The sequence below is a fragment of the Anomaloglossus baeobatrachus genome, chromosome 4, assembly GCF_048569485.1.
Source record: "Anomaloglossus baeobatrachus isolate aAnoBae1 chromosome 4, aAnoBae1.hap1, whole genome shotgun sequence".
In the NCBI taxonomy this organism is placed as follows: domain Eukaryota; kingdom Metazoa; phylum Chordata; class Amphibia; order Anura; family Aromobatidae; genus Anomaloglossus; species Anomaloglossus baeobatrachus.
The window spans coordinates 413,476,446-413,494,080 of record NC_134356.1 but is presented as its reverse complement, the minus strand read 5'-3'; the positions used below and the strand labels follow the sequence as shown (position 1 = coordinate 413,494,080).

General features: G+C 43.6%; 1 protein-coding gene across 1 annotated transcript in view; it reads right to left on the bottom strand.

Moving 5' to 3' along the window:
• LRGUK (leucine rich repeats and guanylate kinase domain containing) overlaps window positions 1–17,635 on the bottom strand; it is a 157,061-nt gene that overhangs the window by 35,252 nt on the left and 104,174 nt on the right. The window contains exon 11 of the mRNA XM_075342608.1: window positions 16,055–16,174. Coding sequence (XP_075198723.1) covers window positions 16,055–16,174 — 120 coding nt within the window. The remainder of the gene's footprint in view (window positions 1–16,054; window positions 16,175–17,635) is intronic.

Genomic DNA, 17,635 nt, shown 5'->3' with positions numbered 1-17,635 from the left:
CACAACCAACTGTATAGGTCTAGGTACACGGCTGCTGCAGACCCAATGTGGAAGCAGAGGATAATGATGAACAGACAGTGTATAATGCTGTGCCGCAATGATGAAATACAATCCAAGATGATATAATTGTGATTTATTACAACGTGTTTTGGATAGATCCCTCTCCTTCTTCAGGAATTGCAATGAAAGACCCATACACAATAGACTAACATCTGACAAACCTGCCAATGACTGGTCCATTGGACAGTCCATTAGTATGGAGCACCCAAACAGACATCATAAGAATCCAGCATACTGATCCTTTTTTTCCTCTAAGGCTATGTGCCCACGGCACTCTGTACCCGCGGATTTTGCTGCGGAAAACCTGCGGATTTATCTGGATTTTCTAGATAAATCCGCAGGTTTTAGCAAGTACAGACATTCCCCATGTTATCCTATGGGACAAGGGGAGTGCAAAGTCCGTGGTGCGGTATTAGCGGCTAAGGATGTCATGTAGCCGCACATACAGTTAGGTCCAGAAATATTTGGACAGTGACACAATTTTCGCGAGTTGGGCTCTGCATGCCACCACATTGGATTTGAAATGAAACCTCTACAACAGAATTCAAGTGCAGATTGTAACGTTTAATTTGAAGGTTTGAACAAAAATATCTGATAGAAATTGTAGGAATTGTACACATTTCTTTACAAACACTCCACATTTTAGGAGGTCAAAAGTAATTGGACAAATAAACCAAACCCAAACAAAATATTTTTATTTTCAATATTTTGTTGCGAATCCTTTGGAGGCAATCACTGCCTTAAGTCTGGAACCCATGGACATCACCAAACGCTGGGTTTCCTCCTTCTTAATGCTTTGCCAGGCCTTTACAGCCGCAGCCTTCAGGTCTTGCTTGTTTGTGGGTCTTTCCGTCTTAAGTCTGGATTTGAGCAAGTGAAATGCATACTCAATTGGGTTAAGATCTGGTGATTGACTTGGCCATTGCAGAATGTTCCACTTTTTAGCACCCATGAACTCCTGGGTAGCTTTGGCTGTATGCTTGGGGTCATTGTCCATCTGTACTATGAAGCGCCGTCCGATCAACTTTGCGGCATTTGGCTGAATCTGGGCTGAAAGTATATCCCGGTACACTTCAGAATTCATCCGGCTACTCTTGTCTGCTGTTATGTCATCAATAAACACAAGTGACCCAGTGCCATTGAAAGCCATGCATGCCCATGCCATCACGTTGCCTCCACCATGTTTTACAGAGGATGTGGTGTGCCTTGGATCATGTGCCGTTCCCTTTCTTCTCCAAACTTTTTTCTTCCCATCATTCTGGTACAGGTTGATCTTGATCTCATCTGTCCATAGAATACTTTTCCAGAACTGAGCTGGCTTCATGAGGTGTTTTTCAGCAAATTTAACTCTGGCCTGTCTATTTTTGGAATTGATGAATGGTTTGCATCTAGATGTGAACCCTTTGTATTTACTTTCATGGAGTCTTCTCTTTACTGTTGACTTAGAGACAGATACACCTACTTCACTGAGAGTGTTCTGGACTTCAGTTGATGTTGTGAACGGGTTCTTCTTCACCAAAGAAAGTATGCGGCGATCATCCACCACTGTTGTCATCCGTGGACGCCCAGGCCTTTTTAAGTTCCCAAGCTCACCAGTCAATTCCTTTTTTCTCAGAATGTACCCGACTGTTGATTTTGCTACTCCAAGCATGTCTGCTATCTCTCTGATGGATTTTTTCTTTTTTTTCAGCCTCAGGATGTTCTGCTTCACCTCAATTGAGAGTTCCTTAGACCGCATGTTGTCTGGTCACAGCAACAGCTTCCAAATGCAAAACCACACACCTGTAATCAACCCCAGACCTTTTAACTACTTCATTGATTACAGGTTAACGAGGGAGACACCTTCAGAGTTAATTGCAGCCCTTAGAGTCCCTTGTCCAATTACTTTTGGTCCCTTGAAAAAGAGGAGGCTATGCATTGCAGAGCTATGATTCTTAAACCCTTTCTCCGATTTGGATGTGAAAACTCTCATATTGCAGCTGGGAGTGTGCACTTTCAGCCCATATTTTATATATAATTGTATTTCTGAACATGTTTTTGTAAACAGCTAACATAACAAAACTTGTGTCACTGTCCAAATATTTCTGGACCTAACTGTAACTGCATGTCAATTATTCCTGTGGAAATATCTGCGGAATTCCCAGCCCTCCACTATGGAGATAGAGGCCGAGACTTCCGCAGGTAAGTCGCATGAATGCCCGCAGGTTAACCGAAGTTATCTCGCTGGAATCCCGCAGCTATGTATAGCTGCGGATTCCAGGGAGCTGCTGCGTGAAACCTGCTACGTACCTGCGGATATAACTGCAGGTGCAAGCTCCCGTGGGCACATAGCCTATGAGAAAATGAGCATTCACCTCAGTAAATGCCCCTGTCTATAGGACAGTTGAGTGAAACAGCTGATGGCCAATCCATTGTTTAGCCAACAGGTATCTAAGGTGTATAAAGTCCATTTACATAGGCTCGCTGGCAGCACAATACGGGCAATTAGCAGTCATATGAATGTCTGATTAAAAATACAAACAAAAGTAAACGACGCGACTGAGAGATTAATACTAGGTTGCTCATTGTGCATAGGCTACCATTCTTCATCTATGAGTCTTGTTTACAAAGGATGATGTGCTCCCAAGAATGATAATCTTTTATGCTGCACAGAGATTTTTTCACCAGATGAACAAGCGTTTTGCTTGTTCATCTGGTGGTCGGCAGCCATTTAAGCGGCAAGTTAATCATTACACTATTTCAAAAATGTTCATTCATGATTATCTTGCAGTGTAAATGCCCCTTTGACTGCCTCTGTGGTTGGCCTTAAGGCCGCTTTACACGCTGCGACATCGCTCATGCGATCTCGTTGGGGTCATGGAATTTGTGACGCACATCCGGTTGCTTTAGCGATGCCATTGCGTGTGACACCTATGAGCGATTTTGCATCATCGCAAAAACGTGCAAAATCGTTCATCGGTGACATGGGGGTCCATTCTCGAATATCGTTGCTGCTGCAGTAACGATGTAGCTATGCTATGTGTGACACCGCAGGAACGAGAAACCTCTCCTTACCTGCATCCTGCCCGCAATGCGGAAGGAAGGAGGTGGGCGGGATGTTACGTCCCGCTCATCTCCGCTTCTATTGGGCGGCGGTTCAGTGACGCTGCTGACACGTCGCTGTGACGCTGAACGAACCACCTCCTTAGAAAGGAGGCGGTTTGCTGGTCACAGCGACGTTGCAGGGCAGGTAAGTAGTGTGACGGGTCCGCGCAATGTTGTGCGCCACGGGCAGCAATTTGCCCGTGTCGTACAACTGATGGGGGCGGGTACCCACGCTAGCGATATCGGTCACGATATCGCAGCGTGTTAAGCGGCCTTTATTCTTCATACAATAGAGACATCCATATAATGGTTTCTTCTCTTTGTGCCTCGCTCCTTTAAAATTCTAGAGCATGTTGTATGAATTAATTGTATTCAGTGTATATTGGTGACAGCTTCCAGAAAATTGGGGTTTCTAAATAATATACCACCATAATGTCTGGAAAAAAATATTTTAAATCATTAACTTGCACAGTATCTGACTAGGATTCAGTGTAATATTAGGATCAGTGAAAGCTGATTGCCGTTCCCTGCTGACACAGGTCCATTCCTATCAATATGGCATCACTTTAGTTGGGAAACCACTTTAACTTGATAGTACAGTCATCACCAAAAGAGTTTAATCATGATCTCTGTGTTTTTGTTTGTCCACCTTCTTTTTTGAGGATTGACCACAGAATCTGGATTAGATTAAATTCTGAGGAGTTTCTTGTCCTTGGACCTAAAATGTCATTGTTTTCTTCACCAAGCCACTTAGCTATTATTTTTGTTCTTGTGGTAAGGTGCTCTATCATGTTGGAAAATCTTTGTTCTTCACCAAATCCTGGATCGTCAGAAGAAATTGTTCTTGGAGTAGGTTTAGATACCACTCTTTATTCAAGGCAATGTTTTTAGGCAAAATTGTGAATGAGCCCAATCTGATGAATAAAAAAACTCCACACATGGGTGGTATTAGGATGCTTTGCTGGTGGCATGACGCAGTACTCATGGTAGCACTCACCTTTTCTAATCATAATCATTCTTCTAGACAGCGTCATCAGTGAAAATTTACTCCAGTTCTTTGCAGACCAATCCTTGTACTTCCTTCAAAACTTCAGTTTGTCCTTGACGTTTTCTTAGAGAAAAGTGGCTTCTTTGCTGCTCTTTTTGTCACAAAGCCATCTTCCAAAATTCTTTACCTCACTGCGCATGCAAATGCACTGACACATACCTGCTGTCATTTCTGAGCAAGCTCTGCACCGATGCTGAACCAATCCAGTAGCTGAATCTTCTTCTTTAGACTTTTTTGGATTCCTTGAAGGCTTCGTCATACCAATTGTACCTCTCTCTTATAATAGTTTTTGTTACCAAGTTTAATTTTCAAGACAATTAATGACATTGTACTTTTTTTTTGCAGTTCACTGCAAATTGCCAGTATAAAAACTGAAGAAAAAAACTTTTGTGAAGACTGAAATTGATGTTGTTTCAAAACTTTTGCCTATGACTGTATCTAGAGACTAAATGTTGCAGTGTACACATTGATACCCATTGTTTAGGGTTGTAAACTTTGTACATCTTTGTGTCCAGCAATCAAATAATAGCATCAATGTACAAGTGACATCATTTTTGAAACTGCACGTGCATATGGCAGCATTAGCACTTTGACTGCCCTAGTATGAGAGAACCTTACTATGGTCATGCCCCCTTACATAAAACTTGTTTAGTAAGAGCAGAGATTTCAAGTCAAGGAATTTCATGCTGAATGTGTACAGTATTGCGGTTAGCTGGTGTAATTACCAATACCTTTAGCTAGAAAAGGGGGTAAGTGCTGGATCTGGTACAGTTATCAACACAAGAGAACCAAGCGACTGAAAGCGTTAGGCTCTCATTAATTTCAGTGGTAGCATTACATATTGTTTGCCAGCCTTTCTTGTAGTTGCAGTTCTCTATGTGAAAAAGCTATGTCTGGAGGCTTCTTCCATTAAAAAAACTCTTAAATTATACAGTTTTAAACGCAATAGAACCTTTCCAGAATTTTCACCTTTCTTTATATGATAAATGGAGCCATTGCTATTGTGAAAAATGTTGTAGAACCAAGAATGTGTAACGTGAAATATACAGGTTACATTACACAATATATAGATCAACTACAGGATATTCTTACATGAGTGAGCTGAATTACAGCATCAACATACGCTTTCAAGTAAAAACATAAAACCTGTAATAATTGAAAGCAGGTGCCATTTACGGTCTAAAATCAGTGTGCTATATATTGCTCTCAGCCCCATGTGTCAGACTATAGTCTAAACTAAAACAAGGTGGCACATATGGATCTTATCATATTTCAAAGTGATCTTTAAAACCAAGCATCCTTAAGTACAGTGTTCATAAGCGAGAAGCTAAATCGGCCAGTCTTGAATCTTCAAGCACGGTTTTGGTGTAGTCTCATTGCTTCTGTTAAAATACAATAACTTTTAAGTTACTGGTCCACCCAATTTAATAATTCTCCAATTGCTTTTACAGTTATCCCCATCATATTGCAGTACTTATTCTAAATTTAGTCAGAATATGAGATGGTCATGTACCGGTCATCACGTTTTCAAATTTCTTTTACCAGGATCAATGAATAATAAGATAAGATGTATCTAACACATATAACAGCAAAAGAGACACACACACACAAACACACACATATCATATAGAAATATATACACACAATCTTTGACATTGTGAAATGATGGAAATCACAGGATCGATATCATGTTAAAGGGGTTTTCAACTACTAATGTGACCCTCTTTCATTTGTTTTAACCATTCCTAAGGCCCGTTTCACACGTCAGTGAAAAACACAGACGTTCTTCACTGATGTGTAAAACCCGCACATGTCCCTCCGTGTTCCGTGATTCACGGCACACGTGGGTTGTCCATGTGCAATCCGTGATTACATTTGGACATTACTCACTTGCCTTCACTGCTGCTGTCCATGGTGCTGATCTCCTCGGGTCTCCAGCGTCCGCCCACCGCTCTCAGCAGCTACTTCCTGGTCAGGTTTTCCTGCTCTCATGAATAATCATGAGCCAGGCAGAAGCTATCGAGAGCGGAGGCTCCAGAGCGAATCGCAGGCAAGGTAAGTTGAAAATATTTAATATTTAATATGTCCGTGATTTTCTGGTACGTGTTTCACTGATCACACACGGATCACACCATAGTGTGGTCCGTGGGTCATTAGTGATGCCAGACAAAAACTGACATGTCTCCGTGCAGAATCACGGCCAAGGGTGCACGCTGCACGGAGACACGTTCAGTGAAAAATCACTGATGTGTGAGCAGACCCATTGATTATAATGGGTCTGCGAATGTCAGTGATTCTGGTACGTTTTAAAAAAAGCACAAACGTACCAGAACACTTTCCTAATATAATTCTGCTACATACCCTGCACCTGTAAGGTAGCGCTCACATCAGCGGTATTTTGCTGCAAAGCCGGATCCGTCACAAATGCGTTTCAGTTCCATTAATTTCCAATAAACTTGCGGCAAGATGCGGTTGCATGCGTCATACACAACTGTATGTGACCGCATTTTACCTTGCCACGAGTCCATTGAAAATTAATGGAACTGAAATGCATTTATGACGGATCCTGTTTTACGGCAAAATACTGCTAATATGAGAGCTGCCTTAGCTGATCTCTCTGCAGCGTGTATATTCCTATGCTGATATTTAAGCTTTGATCCTACAGTCTGGAAACCAGAATTGGACAAACTGAGCAGTGCATGTCACTGGTGGGAGTGGGGCTGCTTCTCTGTGAGTAATAGCAGTCTGGTCACGCATACTCAAATCAGACTTCACTCTCTATTCAGCCTGCTTTACAGTGTGACATGCTTTCATGTGACAAGCGCTGTGATGTGCAGATCATGCAATGTGATATATTGTCTAATGATCGGTACATCGCACTCTTGTCACATGAGAGAACCCCACTGTAAAGCAGGTTGAAAGAAGAGGTTAAAGGGAACCAAACATCAGGATTTTCATGTATAAGGTGCAGCCAGTGCAGTACTGGCACTATCAGGCACAGTGTGTACATACCATTAGAGGGCAGCTCAGTTGTTTAGGCAGTGAAATCCAACTTTATAAAGTTTGAAAATTCGTGCACTTTTTGATTGACGTGTGCACCTCTCTCCTAATGTCCGGCCGTGTTATGCACTTGTATCCCCGCCCCCGCACCGCCTGTTCCTCCCTCTCTCTGGTTGTTTGCAAATTTCTCTCTTCAGAAACATGGCGTCGGAGTTGGCACCTGCGCATAGCGCATATCTCTGGCGTCATGTTTCTGAAGCCCGCAGTACTTAGTATTTTGCAGGAGAGGGCGGCGCATGCGCCCTCACTTCTTCAGATCCCGTTGTGACCGCGGGAGCGCGCGTGGTCACAACAGGACTGCAGAACAGCTGATGGGAGGACGCAATTACCTGCAGCTACGACACCGTGCCAGCACAGCAGCCGCCAAGGACACCGGGACGCCAAAGGAAAAAGCCAACAGCAGGATTCTTCTCACTGTCCCGCAGGTATGTTTGGAGGAGGAGGAGGATAATGATGATGGAGGAGGAGGAGGAGGAGGTAATCGCGTCCTCCCATCAGCTGTTCTGCAGTCCTGTTGTGACCACGCGCACTCCCGCGGTCACAACGGGATCTGAAGAAGCGAGGGCACATGTGCCGCCCTCTCCTGCAAAATACTAAGTACTGCGGGCTTCAGAAAGATGGCGCCGGAGATAAGCGCTATGCAAATTTGCAAACAACCAGAGAGAGGAAGGGGGGGGCGGGGATACAAGTGCATAACACGCCCAGACATTAGGAGAGAGGTGCACACGCCAATCAAAAAGTGCACGAATTTTCAAACTTTATAAAGTTGGATTTCACTGCCTAAACACCTGAGCTGCACCTTATAGACGAAAATCCTGATGTTTGGTTCCCTTTAAGTCTTCGCCTTTTCAAAGGCTAGAGAGACACCAGCACTGGGTCACACACTAGCACACATGCCACCCAGCTTTTTGTTCACCTGATAGGTGGTCTTTTTACACTCTGGCATACACAACCAAGTCATACTCACTATCTTCAGAGTCTGTAGATACCGTACTTTTAAGAGCAGCAAGGAACAAACTTATTAAATTTCAGATTTGATATACAAAAAGAAGTACAATCCTTAAACAAGTTTACCAAAGATGAAATAATAAAGACACATATATATAAAAGAGACATACAGGCAAAAACAGTATGACATAAAAACAAAAAAATACAGATAAATATTACAAATTGGATTCATGAGAGCTTCTGGTATAGGAGAATGCTGGAAGAAATTTGGACATATCTGAAATACTTGTTAGTTCTCCTGGCATCTGACACAATATATTTCTTAGATAACATGTTATAAAGGGTCTTCTCAGACCCCTCACATCTCCCTCTGCTGAGTAAAGGCCGCTTTACATGCTGCGACATCGCTCAAGCAAACTCGTTGGGGTCACAGAATTTGTGACGCACATCCGGTCGCTTTAGCGATGCCGTTGCGTGTGACACCTTTGAGCGATTTTGCATCGTTGCAAAAACGTGCAAAATCGCTCATCGGTGACATGGGGGTCCATTCTCTAATATCGTTGCTGCAGCAGTAACGAAGTTGTTCCTCGTTCCTGCGGCAGCACACATCGCTCCGTGTGACACCGCAGGAACGAGGAAACTCACCTTACCTGCCTCCCGCCCGCGATGTTACGTCCCGCTCATCTCCGCCCCTCTGCTTCTATTGGGCGGCGGATCAGTGACGCATCTGTGACGTCGCTGTGACGCTGAACGAACCGCCCCCCTTAGAAAGGAGGCGGTTCGCCGGTCACAGCGATGTCGAAGGGCAGGTAAATAGTGTGACGGGTCTGGACGATGTTGTCGCCACGGGCAGCGATTTGCCCATGTCGCACAACCGATGGTCGATGATCGGTCACGATATCGCAGCGTGTAAAGTGGCCTTTAGTTATGGGGATGGCTGATTAGATTTGATTCTAATCCAGTTTAAGGGCATATTTCTGGTGTCGGACATATTTTCCCCCAGGGACCACCTAGAAAAATGTTATGGCCGTCATCTTCCCAAACAGCCTTCAAGCATTCTATACATATCACATACGAATATGATATATCCATAATTCAGGGAGAATTTGCATTAATGTGGGTTGCCTGGTAGCTACCAACACTTTTGCAATTTTACCCACAAATGAAAATATGTTCCATGATCATGGATATATCCATGTATTGTGTCAAACTTGCATTTTATAGATATGGAATGGAAAATATTGTACTTCCATTGTCATGTGAGGCCTCTGGTATGAAGCGATATTGTCTGTCTTAGACACCAGTATCTTCACCTTACATTGATTAGCACCTCTTAAATACTTTTGATATACACAGTAAAAGTTTGCCCTTCCAATAACTGTCAGCCACTTGTTGATTACGCTGTATACAGACACTATATCTGCTCCCCATCAGAAAACCTGCTTCAATTACCTATTCACAGCGGGTAGTGCAGGCAGTAATCCAATACCCCCAGTCTTCGATCTGTATAATTATAACTCCATTTATGACAATATGTAAGATGTTTACACTCAATTTCTCAGTGCCTTCTCCCTCTTGCAAATATAGCTCCCATACATGATGCAGACACTGCTGCCACTTTATATAATACCACAATCTATGCAGCTCTTAAATCGGCTGCCCGCTTCACGCATACCAAAACCAGCACGATCAACAGGCAACCCTGGCACACGAGTCAGACTAAAGAATTGAGAAGGCCTTCCAGAATCGCTGAGCGCAGATGGAAGAGGTCTCATTCCACTGAGCACTTCATCACATACAAACAGTCCCTCACCACTTTCAAGTCCACACTGTGGCAAAACAAACTTACTTCTCATCTCTCATATCCTCCCTGTCTCTCAACCCTAAACAGCTATTCAACACTTTCAACTCTCTCCTCCAAACCCCGGCGCCTCCTACTTCTACTCTCATCTCAGCTGAAGAGTTTGCCTTTTTCTTCAAGCAGAAGATTGACAATATCAAAGTAAACTTTGGCCTACAATCCCCACAGCCCCTCCTCATAACTCCTTAGCCCTGTTCCTAAAAACAGCTTCTCCAGCATTACAGAAGATCATCTTTCTTCTAAATTCTGAAGATCACATATCATCACCTGTGCACTTGACCCGCACCCGTCCCACCTCAACCCCAATCTCAGCACTGTCTTTGTTCCCACCCTAACCCACTTCTTCAACCTATCACTAACAACTGGTGTATTCCCGTCATGCTTTAAACATGCCTCGATCGCACCCATCCTCCAAAAGCCCTGTATTGACCCTTTATCTGTGTCGAACTATTGTCACATATCACTTCTCCCATATGCCTTCTACTACAGATTTTCTCAGCTCTGGGCATCACAGACTTGGCCCTATGTTGGATCTCCTCATACCTAACCCACCGAACTTTTAGCGTCTCCCACTCTCACACCACTTCCTCAGCTCGCCCCCTATCTGTCGGTGTTGCCCAAGGTTCAGTTCTTGGACCATTGCTGTTCTCCATCTACATGTTCAGCCTGTGACAGGTCCTAAAGGCCCACTGCTTTCAGTCTCATCCCTATGCTGATGATACACAGATCTACCTCTCTAGACCTGACATCACCACCTTACTAACCAGAATATCACAATGTCTGTGTGTATTTAATCCTTTTTCTCTGCTCGATTTCTAAAATGTAACATGGACAAAACAGAATTCATTATATTTCCTCCTCCTCCTCACTCAACCACCCCAACAGACCTATTCATCAAAGTCGATGGCTGCTCACTCCCCCCAGTCCTATACGCTTGCTGCCTGGGGTAACTCTCGACTCTGCTCTCTCCTGCAAGGCATACATCCAAGGCCTCTTCACCTCCTGCCAACACCAGCTTAAAAATAATTACCAGATTCTTACATTCTTAACCAAGAAGCTGCAAAAACACTAGTGCATTCCCTCATTATCTCCTGCCTGGACTGTTGCACCTCTTTGCTCTCTGGCCTCCCTTTTAACACTCGCACGACGACAATCTATTCTAAACTATGATGCCCGACTAATCCACCTGTCCGCCTGCTACTCCCCGACCTCTCCTCTCTGCCAATCCTTTTACTGGCTTCCCATCGCCCAACGATTCCAAAATCCTAACCTTGACAGACAACGCCATCCACAACCTGTCTACCCCGTATATCTGTGACCTACTCTTCTGGTATTTACCGGAATAGAGCCTCCTATCCTCACAAGATCCCCTTCTCTACTCCCCTTGCATCTCCTCTTCCCACAATCGCATCCAAGATTTCTCTTGTGCATACCCCATACTCTGGAACTCTCTGTCTCGACATATCAGAATCTCGCCTACCTTGGAAAACTTCAAAAGGAACCTGAAGTTCCACCTCTTCAGATAAGCCTACAACCACTATAGCGTCGCATAACCATCTCCACCCTCACCTACTGTATCCTCACCCATCCCTTGTAGATTGGGAGCCCTCGTGGGCAGGGTCCTCTCTCCTCCTGTACCGGTCTGCATTTTCTGTACACAATTACTTAAAAGATACCTGTCAGAGCACCAAAAACAACATGGAATCAAACTACCTACTATATGGTATATTGTAATGCCAGGGCACAAAAGTTTATATTTAGTGAAGCAGTTATCTCTGTTACATCACATCTGATCACTATTTTCTGTGCATCACACCTGACTTCTGATTACATTTTTTTTAGCAACCTAAAGACTCATTTTTTACTGCAAACATTCCACAGAATAGTGGAATGGAATATCCCTTTTATATTAATTATTATTATTAATGGCCAAAACCTATCTATACCAGATGCCGGCTCTTGTATTAATGTACATTCCACACAGTCATGCTACAATTCAGCTCCTAGCAGGGGTGCTCCTTTACTCCTAAATCTATGTTTGACATCATCATGTTCAAACAATTTATATAAGATTTAGTATTAGATCTGTTTAATCTTCTGAATGGTCACATCTGTGCGGATATGGCAATTAGAAAAATGTGTATTCCACAAAGTAAAAAAAAAAGTTACCCTTTCTAATCTTGTTTTATCATTCTTTTAATAAATCTGTATGTGTATGAGGGTTAGCATAGAGCATGCATTTTCAATAATTTGCAGTAGAATGGTGTATTGACATTAGTATAAGTTATCATGGAATCCATATTTTGTATACTATGGGTAAAGACTTGAAATTTTATCTAATACAATTTGCAAATTGTATCTATTTTTCATTATTCAATTTATTTAACCTTAACATACATACAAATCTGTTTAGAAATTTTCCCTGCATTCAAAATACTGTACTTACATTTTGATATTTACTGTATTACCACACTGACACCTTGTGGCCAATGTTGACAATGCAGCTTTATGTAACAAATTACTTGAGAATTAATCCTATCTTAGCTAACCAGAAAAAATATATTTAGAAGCACAGAGAACCCATTATCAGATACATTAACCTTTTGTTTGTGAGCCAATAATGGTATCACTCCAATAATACTTTTTGGGGAGCGATAGCTACTTTCCATTTTACTCACTTTAGTAATATTTATAATCTTGTCAATACAGTGTTATTCCCATCTTTATAAGTTGCTTTTTGGCAAGGGTTTGGTGTTTTGCTCAGCTATCTCAAGAAGTCCCAAAGAGAATGAATGGAGAAATGGTGCCCATGCCCGGTTACTGCCAGCGACAGTGGTAGAACCCCCACTGATCAGCAGATGGAGTCAATTCTTTATATGCAAGTCTTCTGATTTTTAGCAAAAGGAAAAAGGGAGAATCCAGATCTTGATAGATAAAATCACCTTTTATTGATTTACATTAAAATCCATGATATAGCAGGAAACCATATCCAAACATGTTTCAGGCTTGTGTCCTCCAGTGATCAAGGGTGGAAGCCTGAAAGATGTTTGGATATGGTTTCCTACTATATCATGGATTTTAATGTACATCAATAAAATGTGATTTTATCTATCAAGATCCGGATTCTCCCTTTTTACTTTTGCTGTATTACTGCGGGCCAGTTTGTAAGAGCTTTTCGGACAGACATATACCACGGGTATCCCATATATTCTATTGTATATTGTGGTGAGCATACAAACTTTTTCTTTTTTCTACTGATTTTTAGTTCAATAACATGTATTTTTTCCAATTAGCCAAAATTTGACTTGTTCGAGGTGTAACTGCTGATTTTGTATGTTTTACTACATGTCCTGAACAGCCGGGGGGTCACTCAGATATCCCACCGCTGCCACCAATTTGTCATGAACAGCCGGGGGAGTCACTCAGATATCCCGCAGCTGTTCACGGATTTGTCAAGAACACGACTACTCTCTAGCGCCCCCTTAGTGTCAGGTCAATTTCGGACAATAAGTAAATGAGGCTGCTGAGCTAATAATGCCAAATATTGGAGGTCTCACAGCAAGGGTAAATGTGTATATCACCGATTCCCGCTAATTGAATATATATATATACTTCGGTACCCTTCATGATAGCACCCCAATAATTCTACACCACAATAATTCTGCTGCCACCACCGAAACGTGGTACAGGAAGTTCGGACAACCGTTACAGATAGCATAAGGCCCTTCGGGTTTTGGATTCCTAAATATAGAGCATGAGGAAAGAAACTATTAAATTTTATATATTAAATCCGAAAATAGGCAGTGTTTCTAAAAATATACAAAAATTTACAAGAGGGAACAATACAAGTACAGTATACAATTACATAAATATAAAAGGGAACAAAAATTAAAGATTACTACACCTGGTCACGGATTATGGCTCAGATATAGGGGGAGAGGCAGCCCCTTGAAAATTGACAATCCTATACACAGAATGTATATCCTCTGTGTTACGAGGGGGACCCGGGGAAGCGTGCCAAGATGGGAAATGGACTGCTTCCGCCGGTCAAGGTCCACTGTGCGGTGTAAGGGACCGCCGCTATGGTGGGTGAAGAGTGAGCGGGTTGCTGCTAGCGATCGTCTGGAATGTCACAGACGATCTATGTACACCGATCTGCCCTAACCCCTGAGGGTTGTATGGCACAGATCTCACGGCTCGGTGTACCTGTTGCACGGGGAAGCACAGAGGTGCCCACGCACGTGTGCCAGTGGAAGTCACGAGAATATGGCACGAGGGTAGCACAGAGGTGCCCACGCACGTGTGCTTTCAATAACCAGGTGAGTCCAATGGAGACTTGAGGAGCTCACCTGGGACAGGAACACGGCCTGTTGACGGGGGTACTGCCGGAGCAGCAAGGCAGGAACACGGCCTGCAAACGAGGTACTGCCGGAGCAGCAAGGGCCAAGCCCACAAGAGACAGTAATGCCTGAGCAGTGGCGTGGCAGCACACTGCCAGACATCCAAACATAGAAGGACGGTCGCGCGCCGCCATGATGGCAGGGGGAGCTTTTAAGGAGGTGCAGCTCCACCCGAGGGCGGGCGCGAGGCGGAGATGACGGACTTGACCCAATCAGGGTCCACGACGTCCCAGCCTGGCCAGTCAGGATTCACCACGTCACCAGCCTGGTCATCAAGCCGTGTGACGTCAGTGAGCGAATCAGGACCCACCACGCATTGCACATGCTCACCCTCCTGCCTCTGGGAAATAGAGGCGGGATCCTTGGTCTCACAATGTGCAGAGATAACGGGAATCTCACTGCTTCCCTGAGCAGTAAACCTCTGCACATTGCGCAGCCTCGCAGACCTTCGGGGCCGCTGAGCAGGAGAGTCTGCGGCAGGCCAGGAATGGGAGACCGCTTCACTCCTTGTAACAGGAGAACCACTAGGTGTCACCCTTCTGCTGCCTCTCTGAGAAGGCATCTCCTGCACACTGCGCAGTCTGGCAGACCTTCGGCGCTGCTGAGCAGGAGTGCTCGTGGCAGGCAAGGAATGGGAGACTGCCTCAGTCCTTGCCTCAGGAGAGCCACGAGATGTAACACTCTGGCATTGACACAGAGTGTACTAAGACACTGGCTTTTATTAACCTCTGTCCGACCCCCAGCCCCCACCTCTGCTGACATCATGTAAGGGAGGGGCTTTTCCCCTCTTCCAAAATTATGGAATCCTCATGGTCCTTATATCTCTGTGTGGGAGCATCCCACGTGGACGATATTACCGTCGTATTTTATTTTAGGATTTTAGCAGAAGGTGGATACCACACAAGGGGGATCTGGCATGTTCTGGGGGGCAGATATTAATTTGTGGCTCTTCCGTATGTCCTACAATTAAGCTTAAATATGTGAGATGTGCGTTATGGAATTTCGAGATCAGATATATGCCCGCCATATCTGGGGGACATAGGTATCTCGCAATATTAATACTTCCCCCAATGGAGACAATACGGCTGCCCTAGCCTTTTGATCAGCAAAGCTATAGGAAACTTGTACTCCGCCCCTGTGTATACAGATTGTAGTCGGAGTGGCTCTGGCTATGCAGGGGGTCTTTGAAGAGCTGGGAAGAGGTGTTGTAAGATAATTGAAAGGTACCTGTTACATCTCCTGACAAGGAAATCGTTTCCTGGCTGTTAATTTGGTAGGGCTCTGGAGGGAGAGGGGGAATCACCCCTGATCCAGAGACCATGAACACATATCTGCTTATTATATTTTCATGACACTACAGATATTACGCACTCAACTGATCAACTTTTCCATTTTTTTCCTAATGTATTTTATCCCACACAGAAAAGAAAAGTAATTTACAAAAAGTGGTTAAGGGCTCAATCCTTAAAATCCAGCATTATGACTTCAAAGAAATAAGTCACACAAAGACTTGATTCATTTTACAGTGAAACGCTAAAATCTTGTCTGCCTGATTCAAATCACATTGTACACAGTGAAAGATTGATGTCTTACCCATAGCGGAAGAACTCCTTGAACTCTCTGCACATTCTGTGAGCCAGTTCTCGCTTCCCACAAGACTGGGGCCCAGATAGAACTAGCATAGGGTAGGGGGTGTCCAGATTGGGCAATGTACTGTAATAAATGAGAAAAGCTTGTCATTGTGATTTGTAGGTGTGTGTCAATCTGTTATTGATCTGGTGCACGATTTCTCAAGGCATACCACATATTTTATGTGCCTGTTGTGTTAAGTTTTTGCAGCACTATAAAATGTAAACAGACTTACCCTTGACCTGCTGAGCACTCTGACTTATTTAATATTCATCCAGTAATTAGAACAGGAATGTATAGAAGAAATGATACTGTATATTATAGTTGTGAAAGTGGGTGATATGCTCTGCTGGTTTCATATTCGCAGTAAAACATCCAATATGCTGTATTAGAGTGTCTAAACAGTTTTATTCTCAACGCGTTTCGAAGTTAACATACTTCTTCTTCAGGAGAACCAGGACAGGACTAATGGGACTAGAGATGAGTGAAGCTGAAAAGTAAAGGTCAATATTCATTCCTAGCACGGACTTTAAAAAAAAAAAAAAAAGTGATCACGTTTGGAATTCGGGTGCTTTACATATGCTAACCACTTGCTCAAGAATCGCTATGCTCGGGTACGCTTGTGTGAGCCATTTGCAGTATTTGAATGGCTGGCACTGGGGGTAACAATAGCATGATCAGATGTAGTGTACACAATAAAAAAAACGGGGGGGGGGGGGGGGATCCCACATAACCTCCGCTGGAAGTGATCTGTTTATGCCTGGATGTATGCTTTCCTTAACCAAGAATCAGCAAAAACATTAGTACATGCCCTCGTCGTCTCACGCCTCGACTACTGCAAGCTCCTGATCTCTGGCCTCCCTTCTAACACTCTTGCACCCCTCTAATCTATCCTAAACTCTGCGAACCGCTGAATTCACCTCTCCCCTCGCTACTCCCCAGCCTTAACACTCTGCCAATCCCTTCACTGGCTTCCCATTGCCCAAATACTACAGTTCCAAACATTAACCATGATATACAAAGCCATCCACAATCTGTCTCCTCCTTACATCTGTGACCTAGTCTCCCGTTACCTACCTGCACGCAACCTCCGATCCTCACAAGATATCCTTCCCTACTCCTGTCTTATCTCCTCTTCCCACAATCGCATACAAGATTTCTCCCGTGCCTCCCCCATACTCTGGAACGCTCTACCCCAGCATATCAGACTTTATCCTACCATGCAAAGCTTCAAAAGGAACCTGAAGACCCACCTCTTCCAACAAGCCTACAATCTATACTAACCCTCAGTCCAGTACACCACTGCGCAACCAGCTCTGTCCTCACCTATTGTACCCTCACCCATCCCTTGTAGACTGTGATCCCTCACGGGCAGGGTCCTCTCTCCTCCTATACCAGTTTGTTTTGTACTGTTAATAATTGTTGTACTTGTTTTATGTATACCCTTTTCACCTGTAAAGCGCCATGGAATAAATGGCGCTATAATAATAATAATAATAAAAAAAATAATAATTAGAAGAATAATATAGGTGGAGAGCCAAACTG